An 18,449-nucleotide genomic window follows, 5' to 3' on the forward strand; every position below is an offset into this window, starting at 1 on the left:
GCAGACACTTTTTCTTATCTCAACCTTGGAAGCATTTGGTTTTTCAGCGTTACTGTGATGGGCTTTAATTTTTTATTAATAATCTGTATCATATTGAGGACGCTTCCAACCTTGGAAGCATTTGGTTTTTTAGCATTACTGTGATGGGCTTTAAGTTTTTATTAATAATCTGTATCATATTGAGGATGTTTCCTCTTATTCTTCTTGTTTTTCTATTAAATTATGAGTGGGTGTTGAACTTTGCCAAATGCTTTGTCTATTGAGATGAACATTTTTTTTCTCCTTTGTGCTGTGCATATAATTACATTAATGAAGTTTCATGTTAAATCAACCTTGACTTAATCAGATACACCCCACTTGGTCATGATCTCTTATAATTTTTATATATTGCTGAATTCCATTTGCTAGTATTTTGTTAAAGATCTTTTGCATCTGTGTTTTTGAGGGTTGTGTTGATGTATAGTTCCTTAGAATTGTTTTTCTGGGTTCGGTATCAGGGTAAACAATACTGGCTCTCATAAAATGATTTCAGAAGTCTTCCCACATCTCTTTTCTGAGTTTGTGTAGGATTGATACTTCTTTTCCTTACACCTAAGACCTGTGTATTTTATTATATGTGCTTTGTGGGATATTGTGTTGTATTGCGTGTTTATTAATTATACTTCAATTTTTTTAATGTTAATACAGAAGGGGATGTTGAGTTTTTTTAAAAAACAAGCTATGACTGTACAAGTGTGAGTGTGTTAAGGAGTAGCAGCAGTAGGGGCGCCTGGGTGGCTCAGTAGGTTAAAGCCTCTGCCTTTGGCTCAGGTCATGATCCCAGGGTCCTGGGATCGAGCCCCACATCGGGCTCTCTGCTCAGCAGGGAGCCTGCTTCCCCCTCTCTCTCTGCCTGCCCCTCTGACTACTTGTGATCTCTGTCAGTCAAATAAATAAAATCTTAAAAAAAAAAAAAAAAGGAGTAGAAGCAGTGCTGGCACATTGAATTAGTAACACTGTATGGGGAAAAGAAAGATTTGAATTAGAACTTGGCCACAAGGTTTGTATAAACCATGTCTGTATTCTATTCAACTCTTTAAAACAATGAAGATTAACCAAACTCAAGCACTTTCTTATAACCCTTTGCCTATTCTGTTGCTGGACTGCTTTTTTTTCTGTTCTTATTTTCAAGCATAAACAGGATACCCATCTCTTAACTGTAGGAAATGAGTGGTTAACAAGAGAGCAAAGAATAGAGACCAGTGAATTTTAGAAAGGGTCCAAGAACCAAGTAAAGTGGTATGTAAAAAGTACCTATGCATGAACATGTGCATGACTTTGAGAGGGTCCCTACCTTCCAACAAATTCTCCAAGGGATTTCTCTTAAAGGACTTTTTTAAACATACATAAATTAAAACTGACAACCTTCGGTTCAGCTCAGAAAATCACACACACACACACACACACACACACACACACACAGTCGTGTAGTTTCTCATCTTTTTAAACTAATTCTGCCAAGGTTGTGTTGCACCTCCCAATAAAGAGAGAGTAAGAACACGGACTTTTGTTTTCTTCGCTTTTCTCTGACTTGTTGAAATATACTGCTTTTAATAAACCCAGAGAGAATCTCCAGCTTTATCTCTGTTCCACAAAAAAAGAAAAGTGCTCCCATAAAGAAACCAAGTCATAAACCTACATAAATTACATTAAAAAACTTTTCATGATACTTATGGGTGTTCCCTCACCTTCTCTCAGCATCTTCTGTTTACTTTGCTGAAGCTCTGACTTCACAGTATCATTTCTACTTTGCTCAGAGAAGAACACTCGTTAATGAGCGCTGCAGCAGACCGGCGCAGAACATTGTGGAAAAAAGCCACAGGCTGCCTCCAACAACCCTGTCCTGTACAGGTTTTACATCTCTTAAAACAGTGAGGGCTGGTCTGAAGACTCTCAGCTAAAAGGGGTGGCACATTATCGATCTGTCCATAGTGCCTCAGTCTGATCTTGTTTCTATCTTAGGTTTCATAATTTAAAATTTTACTTCCAGGTAGTATGAAACCTCAGTCTTTTCACTATTCTAATGAATACAACCAGCTTTCACATGTATTGAAAAAAACAACTTTGTAGCGATTCTTGATACAGATATATGGGATGGAGTGGGAAGGAGACTTCTTCTCCAATCCAGATGTTTACATTTCAGCAGAAGGAAGGACAAGCCCCCGGCCTCCCTCTGCCTTCATTCACTCCTCCCTCTGATGAGTTACCGGAAGGCTCAGGACTGCACTGTGTGGCTGCTCGCTCACCTGGACCTCTTCAGAGCTGGCCTGCCTCCAAAGAGCAGCACTGCTGTTGGCCATGCCCTGAGCTCGGTGGTAAAGGCCCTGCCCTTGGAGGGGAAGCTGGCAGTGGTGCCAAGCTGCTGGCAAGCCAGTCATGTTGTTTGGTATTAGCCCATGTTCCAGAGATATACAAGCCACATTCTCCAATACCCATTTTATTATTAATAAAGATATTCTGGCCATAAGATGCCTTATTCTTTTGACTTCTCAGTTGGTTCAAGATTCAGAAAGAAAAGGCATTCTCTCATACTCCAGAGAGGACACAGTATTCTTTCCTGCAGTCACCATTCTGAGGCACATGAGAAGCTCAGGAGGAGATGTGTAAGAATCAGCTGTATTTTTAGCTGTCTCTTCATCTATTTCACCGATGCAACTGGGGAAAAAAATATCTAATTTCTAAAAGAGTAACACTCTTCTTTCCGTAGGACTTTTTTCTTCTTTGTTTAATGAGTGACAGTGGGCAAGATGCAATGGACCACTCAAAAGACACAGACACACTCGAGCATCTCTCCTCTTGAAATTCCCTCACTGGTGGGTTGTGAATTTTTATGAAACTTCCAACAAATGCCACAATGGTAACCATCTTCAACAAAATGCCCAAAATCTAAGAATTACGGGTATAGTCGATGGTCAACAACCAGATCAAACACTTGCCCTGTTAAGTTTAATAGGCTAGAAGAAAAAAACACACCACCAAATTGAGAGCTTTTTAAAATATAATTTAAAACTATGTTGTACCAGTACAATATATTAATTTTACAAATGTAAAATTTTATCCGCTGTTAAAGCATTTGCAAAAACCACACATCCTACTTCAGCTTTATTGCACAATATCTATAAGAAAATATTAATTTTTAAATTAGAAAACATAAAAATGCTTTCAATATAGAAGAGACAATCTGATTTTAAAGACAATACTCTATAACAAAGTCTACCCAGAAAATAACAACTTTCACAGGATACCAAGCTGGACAGATGCTTTGGCAGATTCAGGACAAAGCACTGTTTAAAACCAGTCCAAGATACTTAATCCAAACTGTATCATCATTCTTCACTAGAAATCTAGATGCCACTCAAGGTGGTTTCTTATACTTATAAAAGTTGAGGCATTTTTCGGTGTGAGCATTCTGAATATCTCTTACATATTAAAAACCATACTTCCCACTGGCAAACAGCCATTTGCAGGTTTTTTTCCTTCGTGCAGATTATCTCTGGCAACTGTTTTTGACAACTATTACATGACCATTTTAACTCATTTATGCTGATAGAAAACATCAAGTTAAATATACTTTTAAAACCTAGTCCTTTACAAAATCAGTTTATAAATTTGTATCATTAAAAATTAGTGTCAAAGACCATCAAAATGGCCTTCATTTGTTTAATATTAGTTGGTTCTCCCAGAGTTGGGATGGCAGATGTCCCACTTTGCTATGTAGTGTTAATCAGGAGATATTTCCAAGCACTAAGCTGGAATCCCAAGACAGGTTAATAAGGTTGTATGATGGATTTTAGTGGGATACTACCCTGGGTCTGTCTTCCAATGTAGGTGTTAAAATACTGACAGCAAATCTTGTTGATTCAATTCACCTCAGACAATGAATATAATCTGGAGATGCAAAAGGAAAAATGTTCATATAATACATTATCAGTGGGGTTGCATACATCATAGAAAAGGGAAAGAAATCCTTATTTGTTAGAACAAGGATTCACCAAATTTGATACATATGTAAATGATGCATCTTTCCTTATTAAAGCACATTGATTTAACCTCAAGTGTTTTTAAATGTATGCCTCTATGCATCAGATTGCCTTTTGGAACTTATGGCCTGCATAAGCGAAGTCAAATATAATAGTCCACATCTGTGTAGAGAAAATAATTATTAAAATAGTGGTTATGTGCTCACGAGTTTATTGTAGGTAGACAGAATTATCAAAAATCCAGATGCTTATAAAAAAGTGTGCATTATTTAGAATTTCTTCCTTAGGAATCAAAGCAGTTGCTTTTCTGGAACTGCATTTTTCAGAACTGCTCAAAGCACCTCATCTAGATGAGTGTTTTTAAAAATATATATATAAAAAGTCTACAATGAGACTTCAAACATCACATATTTCACCTTTTATGGGCTTTTTATCATGTATCCCTTCTTTAAAGTCCTTCAGAATAAAATAAAAATAAACTCTCACATTCCATTAGAAAAAAATGGAAACATTCATGGTCTGAAAAGTTTCTGCATTCCCCCAAATCTTGGAACTATGTGCAATTTCCTCATATACAGGTTTTGAGGAAACCCCTGATCATCTATTATTGAATATTCAGCTAATGGACATGCCATAGAAAATTTACAATAGTAGTAAATAGCTTAAAATCTATTCCATAAAATAAAAATGTTCTATGACTTCAATTTAAATACATATCTGAAAAAGCTAAAAGGAGGTTTTGTTTGTTTGTTTTTCAAAAGTGCTAATTATTACATTTACAAGTAAGTATCTTCAATACATTATGTCCAATTCTTTATAAAACTAAACCACCTTGCTTTAGGCACACTGCTTGATGAGTTTCTAAGAAGCGGAAGGGGGGAAAAATCACTTGTCAATTAATCCAGCTTCCTTAATTTTACTGAAGAAGAATTTCTCCAGGATATTGGCACATTTGTAGTATTCACTCTCAGGGGGGTTGTACTCTTTGCAATTGGTAAAGACTCGCTGTAAGTCTGCCATGAATAATTTCTTAGACACGTAGTACCTATTCTTGAGGCGTTCGCTCATGGTTTTCAGATCTGCACAGGAAAAAAAAATATTAGCAATCTTTGACTCCTTTTAAACAGTAGCTGACAAAAAAGAAGACAGGGAGAGAAATCTATGTCATCAGCATGGCTACATTTTTATCATCCCAAGCCCTAAGCTTAAGAGACATTCTTAGGATCACAGAAAACAGTTCTTAAATTTTATGTTGTTTCTGTTGTGAGACCTTCTTGTGTAAAATCACAGCATTTTTGCGTTGAAAGGACCATTATTAGTCATCTGGCCCAATCCCCTATTCAGCACAAGGAAGCTAAGTAGATCAGCAGTGGTAAGTACGATAAACTAAGTACTGTTAGCTATTCATCCAGAATTATACAGAAGAGGCTCTCTCTACCCAGAGTAGAGCAGGTGGAACATTTGTCTGAATCATTTCATTACTTAAATCCAAACAATAAGACTGAGTTTGTTTCATTACATTCACAGTTGTTTTGGAGTTGCAGAAACAGAACTAAAGTAGAAAATCTGATCATAAATAAATCTACAGATACACCAGGTTCCTTGCATATAAAATGGTTCAAATGAATTTAGTTTCATGTTCCATGCATGAAATATGAATCACAGGCAGTAAAAAAAACAAAACACAGATAGTAATTTCTTTTCTAAAGCAAGTAAGCTTTGAAAAATTATTGTAAAAATAGTATTTTCCTAATATATTCACTTGCTTTAAATTATATCATTTTACAAATGAAAACAGTACTTTTATTTAAACTTGTAAGAATAGGGGCGCCTGGGTGGCTCCATCAGTTAGTTGGGCGTCTGCTTTGGCTTGGGTCACCATCTCAGGGTCCTGGATGGAGCCCTGCATCAGGTTCCCTGCTGAGCAGGGAGCCTGCTTCTCCCTCCCCCCCCCCCCCCCCCCGCCCATTCCCCCTGCTTGTGACTGCTCTCTTTCTCTGTGTGTCAAATACATAATAAAAGCCTTTTAAAATAAATAAATAAATAATTTTTTAAAAATGAACTTGTAAGAATACCATGGGGCTTGTTTACTCTTCACTCTTAGAACTAATTTACAAAATTCCATGCAGATTAGAAGACGTTAACATTTCTGTATGCCTGGGTGGCTCAGCCGGTTAGGTGCCTGACTTCTGATTCTAGTTCAGGTCAAGATCTCAGGGTTGTGGGAACTGAGTCCTGTGTCAGGCTCTGCCCTGAGCATGGAGCCTGCCTGAGATTCTCTCTCCCTTTCCCGGTGCCCCTCCCCGCACAGGTATGTACTCTCCCTCTCTCTGTAAATAGGGGCACCTATTTCTCTCTCAAATAAATAGGGGCACCTAGGTGGCTCAGTTGGTTAAGCAGCTGCCTCTTGGTTTTGGCTCAGGTCATGACCTCAGGGTCCTGGGATAGAGCCCCACAGCAGGCTTCACGCCCAGTGGGGAGTCTATTTCTCTCCTTCTCCCTCTCCCTATGCTCCTCTTGCTCCTCCCCTGGCTAGCATGTGCGCTCACTCACTCTCTCTCAAATAAATCAACAAATCTTTAAAAAAAAAAAAAAAAAGAGAGAGAAAAATCTTATACAAAAAAATAAAAAAAGAAGATGCTAACATTTGTCTACTTATAAGTCCCCTAGTTGTCTTTAAGTCTGGTTCTGTCAAAAAATTATATTAGCTGTACATGGGAGAGTAAGTCAAAATTGTTTAAAAAATAAAATAGCTCTACCAATGCCCAAATTCCCACTATATTATCACATTTTCCAGAAGGAAAGAAACTTATAACTGAATACACTGGGATCATCAGCTAGTGAGATATATAAATTTATGGGCAACATCCAAAAATGGGGAGAATTCATTTGTGTCAAAATCTTAAATCTACCACAAAACACCAAAGAAAAAAATGCGAAATAGGTACTTTTGCCTACTTCCTTTGACTAAAGCTTCTCTTGGTTAGTGGTATGTCATCGTATCTGAGAGTTCAACTTTCAATTTTCTTTCTTCTCTAACTAAAACGGTTCAGAAGGAGAGAAAAATTGGCAAGTATTAAGATACTTTATAAAGGCTCAGCAAATACCCACTAGCTGTCTCACCCAAGTGTGACTGAGCAGATAAAGATGTCCTCTCAGTAAATGAAAGAAGAGCAATGAAATTAACTGTGCCTCTCTAGGTAGAGTTGGATATCTACCTTACCACCTAAGGCTTACCACTTAAGATATGCTGCTCAATACAGTGTTTATGTTTTAGAAGGAAGAGTTGTGTAACTAAAAGGGGGTGGGGGGAATGAAACATGGCACAAAGAAGTTTATCCAAAAGATTTCAAACTATTATTTGGAAGAAAGGGGGTAAGAAGAGATGGAGAGAGCCTAAGCTACAGCAGAAACAAAATGAGAGTCATAGAAGTATTTGGATCTTTCAGAATAATTAAAATCAATTCTGTGTTATTTTCTTTATATATTTCTATTCTATTCTTAAGTTATAAATAACATCTTTCGGGTGCGTGGGTGGCTCAGTCGGTTAAGTGTCTACCTTTGGCTCGGGTCATGATCCCAAAGTCCTGAGACTGAACCCTGTATAGGCTCCTTGCTCAGCAGGGAGCCTGCTTCTCCCTCTCCCTGCCACTCCCCCTGCTTGTGCTCTCTCTGTCAAATAAATAAATACAATCTTTAAATAAGTAAATAACATCGTTCTTCCTCTAGCCTTACTAGAAGCTTACTGACCAAATGGCATGTTAAAGAAGGTGATTAAGTATCAGTGATATCACATATGGAAAAATCATTAAATTATTCCATTTTCATCCCTCCCACCAACGGTGGAGTTCTGAGTAAATAGGAAAATCCTGCCCAGCAATCCACGCATGGTAAGAAGACATGCTTGGGCCAGACTACTTAGACGATGTTCTGAATGAGATTCTCTAAATGATATAGGCTGGACCTCATTCTTATGGAAGAAAATGAGTTTCTGAGAGCACAAAGGAAAGAGAAGAAATGTTTTTAGAAAAAGCTGAGAAGGCAATTATGGGGGAAAGTAAAATTACAGATTTGTCAGTCTTGCCCTAAAAGCATGACCATCTTAAGGATAAGACTATACCTTTCACCCAGCACCTAAAGGCACCCTAAGAAAAATATTACTGCTCCCCTAAAAAGCACCACTCACTGTTGTAACTTTGTCTAGAACACACCTCAGTCTACCTTTGGGCTTGCTCAACAGGGCCTATATTCCACTCAAGCAGTCAGCTATGCACGCAGGTGGTATCCAACTGGAGAGGCTCATTCCCTTCTCGGGCTGGACCAAGCAAAACATTTCCAAAGCGGACAGAGGGGACCTTCTAGAACTACCATTGCAGGTCTTCAGAGAGTACATGAGCAGGGCTGAAAGATAATTATTCTCCCCCAACCTTATATAACCTCCTATGAGTGTTTCATGAAGGGAGTTGAGATGGTCCAGGCGATGAGGAAGCAAAGGTCAGTTAAGTTTGGAAATGGGCATAAAGGATTTTAACAGGGCGCCTGGGTGGCTCAGTCGTTAGGCGTCTGCCTTCAGCTCAGGTCATGACCCCAGGGTCCTGGAATCGAGGCCCACATCGGGCTCCCTGCTCAGTGGGAGCCTGCTTCTCCCTCTCCCACTCTCCCTGCTTGTTTCCTCTCTCGTTGTGTCTCTGTCGAATAAATAAATAAAATATTTTTTAAAAAATAAAATAAAGGATTTTAACATATTTTTTACAGGATGGAAAACACTGAGGGGCATGTGACCAGCTCAGGCAATGGGGCATGGGACCCTTGATCTCAGGGCTGTGAGTCTTAGCCACATGTTGAGTATGGAGATTACTTAAAAATAAGACCTTTAAAAAAGAATAAAAAGAAAAGAAAATACTGATTCCCCAAACACTCTTCCACTCAGAATTCTAGACTCACCCAACCCTTACACTTCAGTTTTCATAACTAAGATACAAAGAAGCAAGGCAGAGAGAACAGAGAAAGAGAAGCATACGGATGTAGGTCCACGTCAAGGAGGACAGACTACCAAAACCATTACAATGACGACAGCGAAAACTCATGTGAAAATTAATGCTACAGAAAACACCCACAAATAACTCTTTTATCAGGGAGCTAATAGAGCCCTTTCATTCTTCCTTTCGAATTTTAATAACATCTTAGTACCAGGAACAGTTTGCAGGTAGAAAAGGGACAGAAGACACAGGCTGTCTCCGCAACAATGGCCACACAACTGACTGAAAACAGTTCAGCTAGTTGTCTGTCATCTACACAATGCCAAATTAGCTTAATTGGATTCTCAATTGGCTCAATTAATCATTTTAGCATGGTGCAGGCACAGCAGCAAATTCCACAATTCTACATTTCTAAAGCATTTTGTGTTTGTCTGGCATTGGATGTGGAACAAAGCTTTTAATGGGAATATAAATAGTGACACTAATAGTATCCATCAAGAGCATAGAAAATCGAGAACTGAGTTACTAGGATTTCTCCCTCTGCTAGTGTAGCAGGCAAGCAGCCTTACTCCAACTTCTTTTGCATCGCTTTCATAAATTATCACAAGCCTCAAAATATATCAAGAGGACAGCCTGAAGTTCTCCATGTGCAACCAAACGGGTAGAATGTAAATCAGGTAATGTCCGAACAGCCAGCTTTCGCATCTATGGCTGGGTGCACTTCGCCACCGGGGTTCTCTGCATCCAGTGCTGGTAGCAGGTGGCTGTCAAAGTTGCAGGCATGTCTAACGAGACTGGGCCACCCACCTGTCCTTTATCACTCTGCTCTGTATCAGTGGCCCGGATGCAGGGAACCCCACCGCCCATCACACACACCCTACCCTACAACAGAAGAGTACAAATCAACCTCAGCAACCACGTGTCCCCACACCGCCATCCAGAGAGAGTTAAATCTATACTTAGAAAATGTTAATGGCATTACCCATGGGGAACCTTATAACTTCATAATATCCCGGAGCTTCTGTTCTCTTCACAGGTTCCATGAAGGGCCAAGCGCTTTGATGGCTCTTGAGTAAAGAAAAAAGTAAGGTATCTAATATGGAAATTCCATGTGGGAAATCATTTCAAAAATCTGCATGAGGGGAATGAAAAGAAGACCCTCACCTTCACCTGCTGCAGGATGCTCTTGAGAGTGCTGTAAAGCTGGTCAGGGTCTCTGGGCTCTTTACTTGAAAGGAAAAGAGTAAACAGCAGAGAACCATGATTAGTTTTTGGCTCCCTTGCCAGGGGATTCCTATTCTGCTTACTTTGACCAAAACCTAAAATGGGAGCCATCCCAGATTTTTTATGAAAACTGAAAAGCAGCAAGTGCTGTTAATGGGTGATTATAAGCAGTTTGCCTGCTTCCTCTAAGTTTCTGGAAAAAGAGAAAAATCACTTCCATTAATATCCTCACCCATCCTACTTACCTTTTCTCTTTTCCACTCGGCTTCCAGCCTGTCTCTCCTATATGTCAACAAAATTAAACACTAAATGAGAACTGCTTTTGGTCAAGAGAGTAACAAAAGTAATAGTTAACAAAAGTGAAATAAATTACAAGCATGCCTCAATAAAAGTCTACCTCTGGGAAGACAGAAATCAACTGCAATTAATTACTTCCTTCTATAGCTAGCAGCATGAAACATTTCCAAGATAGCCAACATCTCTTTCTGTTGGCATTTTTTAAAGAAGGAACTCCCCACTTTTCAGAGGAAAACATAAAAAATAAGTATGTCCAGTATTTGGGGCACGTGTATATTTTAAACTCTAAATCACATATTTTGCTAATCACCACGTAAAAGAGTTAAGCTGTTATTTTAGGTTAGAGCAAACCTTATCCTGGCCTCTATTTTATTTGGCAAAGACCCTGCTTGTAATACAAGATGGTTTAGTGCAGCAGAAAGAAACTATAGCCTCAAGGATTTAATTTCTTGCTCTCTCCTTAAAAGCAAACTTATCCGAGATAAGTTACTTAACCTTTTGCCTCTGTAATTTATCAATCTATAAAACAGAACTCTAAAAATTAGGTGATATTATCCCTTCTGAGATTAGCTGATGTATGTAAAAACAAAACAGAAGAATGCCGGCTCAAGCGGGCATTCAGCAATGTGATAGCTATGATGCCATTAGCAGGGGTGATGTAGGGAAGTGAAATTTCTAGGTCTAGAAGTAAAAGTCAGATCTGCTATAGGGTAGCTACTGTATTGAAGGAATGTATCTTGCCGGAATAAGGTCTTACTTTTTTCTGGAGAGCTATGGTTTGTTTGATTTTGTGCTGTGTATTCAATCTTCAATATGCTACAAAACCCTGGATCTGAACTCAATGAAAGTGTGGCTATTCGGCAGCTTTCGATCTACAAAAACAGCTATTTTGCAAGTTCTCATCCATAACAATTCCTCTCTAATGTGCACAGATAAGAACCCTTGGGAAAACTACTCTAAAATAGGAAACATGAAACAAATTACATGTTTCCCAATCATCTTTCTAGAAATTTGGAGACAATTTTGGCCAAGCACACACCTGGGCGGGCTGCAGTCCTGAGAGCATGAGCAAGGGTGCACACGGCAACAAATCCGCAGACCAGCATCCCACTGCGGCTAATTCTGACGGTTACTGGCCACGGGCTATTTGCGATCAAAGGACTTCACCATTCTGAGATTCAATTTCCCCATTCGTAAAAGTAGAATTTCCCCATGCTATCCACAGCCATCTTTCAGTAAATGATAGATATGAACAGCTATAAGGAGGAGTCATCTAAGTCCTCCTTAATTTGTTTGCACTCAGTAGAGAAAAGACAAAGGGAAAGCATCTGCTCCCACACGACTACAAACACCACAAATGGAGACAAGCAAGGCAAAAAGCTTTCCAAATCACTGCACTCTGGCAACCAGTTCAAACACAGTGCATGGCAAACCCGAAAGATTTTGCTTTTTAAAGAAGATCTATACATACTAATTCCAGGAATGCTTTCTATTGGAATCTGCCGAACTCCATCTTTAAAGCATGAAAGTCCAGGGTATACTTTTCGAATCTGGGCTTGTTTTCTTTCTATCAGCTTTTTAATGATCTGTAAAGCATAGGAAGAAAATGCGTTTAGTAACAGAAGTCTGTTGGCTACAGATGACATCAGTCCACCTAAAAAGTCGGTCTCCTAAATAAAGTCTTCGGGATGCGAAAAGGGAGAGAGGGTGAATGCAATTGAACAGAGAAGACCTGGAAATGTACTATTATACCATACCTGTCCAGTGGCATTCACACAACCCTTTTTTTTAAGATTTTATTTATTTATTTGACAGAGAGAGATCACAAGTAGGCAGAGAGGCAGGCAGAGAGAGAGGAAGGGAAGCAGGCTCCCTGTCAAGCAGAGAGCCAGACGTGGGGCTCGATCCCAGTACCCTGGGATCATGACCTGAGTCGAAGGCAGACGCTTTAACCCACTGAGCCACCCAGGTGCCCCTCACACAACCATTTTTGAATACTTGTCCCTTGCCATCAAAAAAGCCAACAGTGAGAGAACACACTACCCTGGGGGCCCGCTGTCCTCTTTGGCACAGAAGTCAGGTGCCCTGCCCTCCTCTGAGGAGCCTCTGCTGGAGCTGATCAGCTACCCAGCCCAAGCCCCAGTGCCTGGACCTCTTCACATCCCCCGACTAGGAGCGAAGTGTTCCCTTCTCTGGACTGGAGGGCACTCGAACAGGCCTCAGAAAGTCCCCAGTGCCAGGAAGGTTGATATTATTATTCAAAATTTTCAAGGCTTGAGCCCTAACCTATACTCTTTGCATCAGAAAAGCGGCTCCAAACTGTTGAGGCAACACACCCCCTGATATGAGCATATATCACCCCCAGGATGAATGATTCGGGAATTCTGAGAGAAGTTTGTTTTGTTAAATAGTTCCTGAAGTACTGAGGTCAACTATTTCCAAAACAGTGCTGTTTCCCGTTTAAAAAAGAAAAATTAATTAAAAATAGCCATCCAGAAATTAACTATGTCGTAACTGATTTTAGAAAAGAAAAAATAAAAGAGAGGGAAAAAAGGATGGTGGGGAGCAAACCATAAGAGACAGGGTTGACGAGGGCAGTGGGGGGTGGGCTAGAGGGTGATGGGCATTAAGAAGGGCCCCTCTGAGGAGCTTTGGGTGTTATAAGTGATGAATCACTAAATTTTATATTACACTGTAAGTTAACTTACTAGAATTTAAATAATAATTTGAGAGAAAGAAAAACACAGTAGCAGTCAGTAATTGAATTCACAAAGGTAAACTAAAAATTCCAGTTCCTAACAGCTTGATCTCAAACGTATCATTGGTAAATGCTCCAGCATGAACACATTTTAATCCTGACAATTAAACAAAGAACTTCTAAGGTGACTGGGACTAGTAAAAGTGTATGTCTGGTAAAGCTAGTTCACTGCTGTGCAACAGAAATATCATGCAATCAGCTCATGTCAGGTTTTACTCATTTCAGAGAGAGAGGACAGGAGCAGTGGAGAGGGGCAGAGGGAGAAGCAGGCTCCCATCGGAACAGGAAGCCCAGACTGGGGACTCAATCCCAGGACCCTGAGATCAAGACCTGAACTGAAGGCAGAGGCTTAACCAACTGAGCCACAAAGGCGCCCACCCTCCCCATCCACTCATGTTCCAGTAGCCACATTTTTTAAAGTAAAAAGTAACAGGAGAAACTGTACTTTAACAATACATTTTTTATGTTTTTATTTAATCCAATACATCCAAAATATTATCACTGTAGCATATAATCAGTTAGAAAAAAAAGTAGGAGATATTTTACATTTACATTCTTTTATTCCTAACAGGTCTTCAAAATCAGAGTGTTCTATACTTAGAGAGCATCTCAATTTCAACTAGCCATGTATCAAGCAGTCAGGAGCCAAATGTACCTAGTGACTGCAACTCTGGATAGGATAGATCTAAATGCATGCTCTCTCTTTGTTTATTTACGAGACCAGATTTTTTAATTTATTTTTTTAAGATTTTTTTTAGGCGCCTGGGTGGCTCAGTGGGTTAAGCCTCTGCCCTCGGCTCAGGTCATGATCTCAGGGTCCTGGGATTGAGTCACACATCAAGCTCTCTGCTCAGCAGGGAGCCCGCTCCCCCCCCACCCCCACCCCCCCCCCCCCCTCCCTGCCTGCTTTTGATCTCTGTCTGTGAAATAAATAAATCTCTAAACAAAAAAAGAAAAAAAAAAAAAGATTTTATTTTTGGGAGCACCTGGGTGGCTCAGTTGGTTAAGTGTCCCCCTACTGATTTCAGCTCACATAGTGCACTCAGGGTTGTGGGATCCAGCCCCATTAGGCATTTGGCTCAGTGAGGAGTATCTGAGTTTCTCTAACTCTAACTCTGCCCCTCCCTCCCCACACCTGCATGCTCTCCCTCTCTAAAATAAGTAAATTTAAAAAGAGAAAAAGATTTTATTTTTAAGTAATCTCTATAGCCAACATAGGGCTCAAATTTACAACTCCAAGATCAAGGGTCACACGCTCTTCTGACTGAGCCAGTCAGGTACCCTGAGTGTAAGCCTTATTAAGTTTTTAAATTTATCTAAGTAATCTCTACACCCAACTTAGGGCTCAAACTCACAACTCCAAGATCAAGAGTCAGATGCTCTCTGACAGAGAGAGCCAGGCACCCCACCCCAGTCTAAGTCTTTTTAAAAGAGAATGCCAATGGTAATTTCTTAAATAAACACCTTCAGAAAATATAATTTCAAATATAATTTTTAAAGTTTTTCTCTTTATCACGGATACTCTCAGATGTGATGACCCACCCAGGTGGCTTCCATACCCCTTGTGTAGCACCCTGAAGGTGGCGGAGCCCTAGTGAGTGACTCGTAATGACAGCGGAGAGCTTCTTAACCCTTCTTTGCCTCCAAGGGTTACCCTAGAGAAAGGAGACACTTTACTTCTGTTTCAGTCTTTTATCTTCACCTTCCTCAAAAATGTTTGCAATTCTCCACCATGTCATCATCATTCTTTCCTCAAATTCTTCTCCCATTTCATCGCTTCAGTTTTAGTCTCCCCAAACACAAGATTTGGGGGAGCTCTTCCATCTTTAATACGTCACCAAGTCTTAGCACATGTTCTTACAAAGAAATCCCATTGGTTGGCGTCACCCTTACTTTGGATCCTCCAAACCCAGTCCCTCGTCACCTTACTCTCGGATGAAGATTTGAGATGTATCCCTACATCCCAGCTCCACACCCCCCACACATGCATTTATACACTCAACTCGGCCTTCTCATGGCCTAGTTATACTTTCTCAAACAGTGGCTATTTCACTGGCACACCTAGGGTCCTAGCCGTGCATGTGCCCATGAATTTAATTATGCTGGACTCTGAATCTTTGCTCATGCTGATGGGATTCAGCAGGCTCAAAACAGTTCAAAACATATTTCCCACAAAGACACCTCCGATGATGTTAGGCCCCTAAAGAACTGCACCTTCCTCTTGCCCTTGGAGTCAACACTCACGAAGTAGCCCTCAACTCCTACTCTGCTCCCCTGTCCCACTGCACTAGCTTTCTCTCTCCATCTCCACTAGGCACAACCACAACTTATTCTGCTCATGCATGCTTTCAGTGGCCAGCAAAGCCCTCCATCTACATACAACTTGTCTGCTAATACCATCAGTCCCTGTTTTCTGCAAGGAGGGTTTTCCCAAGTTGAAATAAAGATACTCGTGAAAATCATTCAAGTTCTGTGGAAGAAGATACTACATGAAATCCAGTATTTTATTATGGTGACTTCGAGTCTCTTTGAAAGAAACTAGCTTAATAGCTCCCAGCCTGCATCATCTACTCAGTGGCATGTGTTAGAGAAGATTGGAGGCAAACAGGGAAGGGGAGGTGAGAGGGAGATGAGATCCAAGAGGGGATGAGCAAAAGGAAGGGGAAGGAGCACTGTCTTCTAAAGGACTGACTGCTCTGCTAGCTCTGTGTTTATGGCTTTCCCCTGTGTGCACTAAGAGCCAAAAGATCCAGACTAGGTGAATCTGCAGGAGACTCCTGCTCTCTTCTTTCACCAGAGATGCATGGGTGCTCCTCAGAGGAGGAAGGAGGACCCAGCAGCTGACTGCCTGGTGATGGCTCTAGTTGGCCAGCAGTCCCTCATGCTGAATGGGGAGCTGCTGAATACAGACCTGCTCATTAAACCCCAAAGAGAACAATGAAGAAAGCTAGCTCTTTAGAAAGAGACAGAGAGAGGGGCCTGCTGTGCTTTTATTAACTCTCCAAGTACCCTATTTGGAATTTACTCTAAGGCTGGCATCTCTGAGCAAGCAACAACAAAGGTTGTTCTTGTTTTCTTAAAAAAAAAAAAAAAAAAAAAAGTAACCTTTTGCTCACATTCATAAGAACAAACCTGACCCACATTAAGTAAAAAGGAAAATATTTCTTGAGCACCTACTATGCACCAAACACTGCATAAGGACTTTTATGTCTGTTATGTTGATGATGTCTGACAAACAACCAAGAACTGGGATTAAGGGTCATTAGTAAAAACCAGAAAACAAAGATGGGATTTAAGACAGGTGCTTTTTCTAGTTACTTGCTAGAAAAAGAATGCACTAAAATGAGTAACAGGAGTATAAAGTGGAAATGATGAGGGATGACATAGCCACAAACCCCATTTTTGAACGCCAATGAACTAGGGGCAGTGAGGAGGTAATCTTGGGCTTAACACAAAATTCGTTCATTTAATAAATGCACACTCCCCAGTTATGCTCTTTTTATGGTATTTTCTTCTGTCTTGGACAAATGTAAAAATACTACATAGTCAAATCTCTCAACCTTTCCTCTAACTGTTTCTCTTTTAGTTCTTATGTATAAAAGACTTCACCCCAAAATGGGATAGCAAATCACTGAATTCCTACAAATACAGGCCTTCGAAATTCGCAATGTTAAAAAGAGAGATGGATACGTGCTAAGATAAATGCCCATATAAGATGAGGAGTAACAAAAATTCAAATAAGTGGATCAAACTAGTGATAGTGAAGTTCAAAGAAGAAACTGAACAGAGGCCAAGTGGTCCTATTCGTACATGTGTTGGGAAAGTGAGGTAGGAAATGGATAAAGACACCAAGCTAAAGGCTTAAAGCATCAGTAATGGCTTTTAGAGAAGAGTTTAGATAAGCGAAGAAGTCTGGGAAGGATGCATGAGGCTAACTGTAAAGGTTTTGAAGGTGAAGGTAAGATTTCATCATATTTTACAAGTTTTATATTTTATACCCACTTAACAAGTGTTGACCCTCTTAGGAATGGTGCCTAGAAAGGAAACAGATCAAGCATCCCATCAAAGAAGAAATCTGTACAAACCACAGCAAACCGAAATCATGATGACACACCATAGAGCCATCCACACAGAGCCCAGAGACACGCAACTCACCCAACGAAGACCAGCCTGTAGAGAAGGAACAGGAGGTGGTCCCGTGCTTACCTCCTTTTGCTTCTTGATGATGACAGAAAATTCTGTGTATGGGATCCTTGGATTTAGCTCACATCCCATTAGAGTGGCCCCCTCATAATCCTTGATGTAGCCAACATATTTGGTTTTAGGTATTTTAATTTCTTTGGAGAAACCCTGCAATGCAAATAAATTCATTCATATAGCCACTGTGCAACAAATATCCACTGAGTGCAAACTGTATGGTAGGCAGCAAGATAGACTTTTTTCAAGTTCTCATCATATTACTCAGGAATATGAACTCCCCACTGTAGAGTTCAAAAACATCAAGAATCAAATACCAAACAGGAAGCAAGACAACATAAAAAAATAACCCTAGTAAAACACAAATTATACTAAACAGTTCTTTAACAGACCTAATATTATGGTTGAATTTTCCATTAAATTGAACATTCTCCTAATTCCTTTTCAATTCCATTAAATTGAAATTCTCCCAAATTGGGGAGGGGACCCCAGGATTCTCAACAAATCAAAAACCAATCTAAGTTCTAAAAGAAAAGTTTATCAAAAAATACAGTAATTAGAGGTACCTGCCTGGGTCAGTCAGTAGGGCATATGACTTTTTCTTTTTAAGATTTTATTTATCTGAGGGGTAGGGAGAGCAGAGGCAGAGGGAGAGAGAAACCGAAGCAGACTCCATGCTGAGTGCACAGCTGGATGCAGAGCTCGATCTCACAGCCCTAAGATCATATCCTAGACTGAAACCAAGTTTGCTGCTCAGGCACCCTGGACCATTAGACTCTTGATCTTGGAGTTGTGAGCTGGAGCTCCACATTGGGTACAGTCATTACTTAATTACTTATTACCCTTTTCCTTTTTTTTTAGATTTTATTTATTTATTTGAGAGAGAAAGAAAGAGAGCACAAGTGGGGAGTGAGGAGGTGCTGAGGGAGAGGGAGAAGCAGACTCCTGCTGAGCAGGGAGCCCGACCAGGGTTTG

At 40.1% G+C, this 18,449-nt stretch overlaps 1 protein-coding gene across 1 annotated transcript in view; it reads right to left on the bottom strand.

Moving 5' to 3' along the window:
• Nucleotides 1–3,019: 3,019 nt before the first annotated feature.
• The window catches only part of KAT2B (lysine acetyltransferase 2B), a 102,068-nt gene continuing 86,638 nt past the window's right edge, over nucleotides 3,020–18,449 (bottom strand). Inside the window, exons 13-18 of the mRNA XM_059390863.1 lie at nucleotides 17,484–17,627; nucleotides 11,991–12,105; nucleotides 10,468–10,504; nucleotides 10,163–10,226; nucleotides 9,981–10,065; nucleotides 3,020–5,098 (exon numbers count right to left, since the gene is read on the bottom strand). Of these exons, the coding sequence (XP_059246846.1) occupies nucleotides 4,905–5,098; nucleotides 9,981–10,065; nucleotides 10,163–10,226; nucleotides 10,468–10,504; nucleotides 11,991–12,105; nucleotides 17,484–17,627 (639 nt within the window). The 3' untranslated portion in view covers nucleotides 3,020–4,904. The remainder of the gene's footprint in view (nucleotides 5,099–9,980; nucleotides 10,066–10,162; nucleotides 10,227–10,467; nucleotides 10,505–11,990; nucleotides 12,106–17,483; nucleotides 17,628–18,449) is intronic.

This window comes from Mustela nigripes, chromosome 2, assembly GCF_022355385.1.
Source record: "Mustela nigripes isolate SB6536 chromosome 2, MUSNIG.SB6536, whole genome shotgun sequence".
NCBI lineage: Eukaryota > Metazoa > Chordata > Mammalia > Carnivora > Mustelidae > Mustela > Mustela nigripes.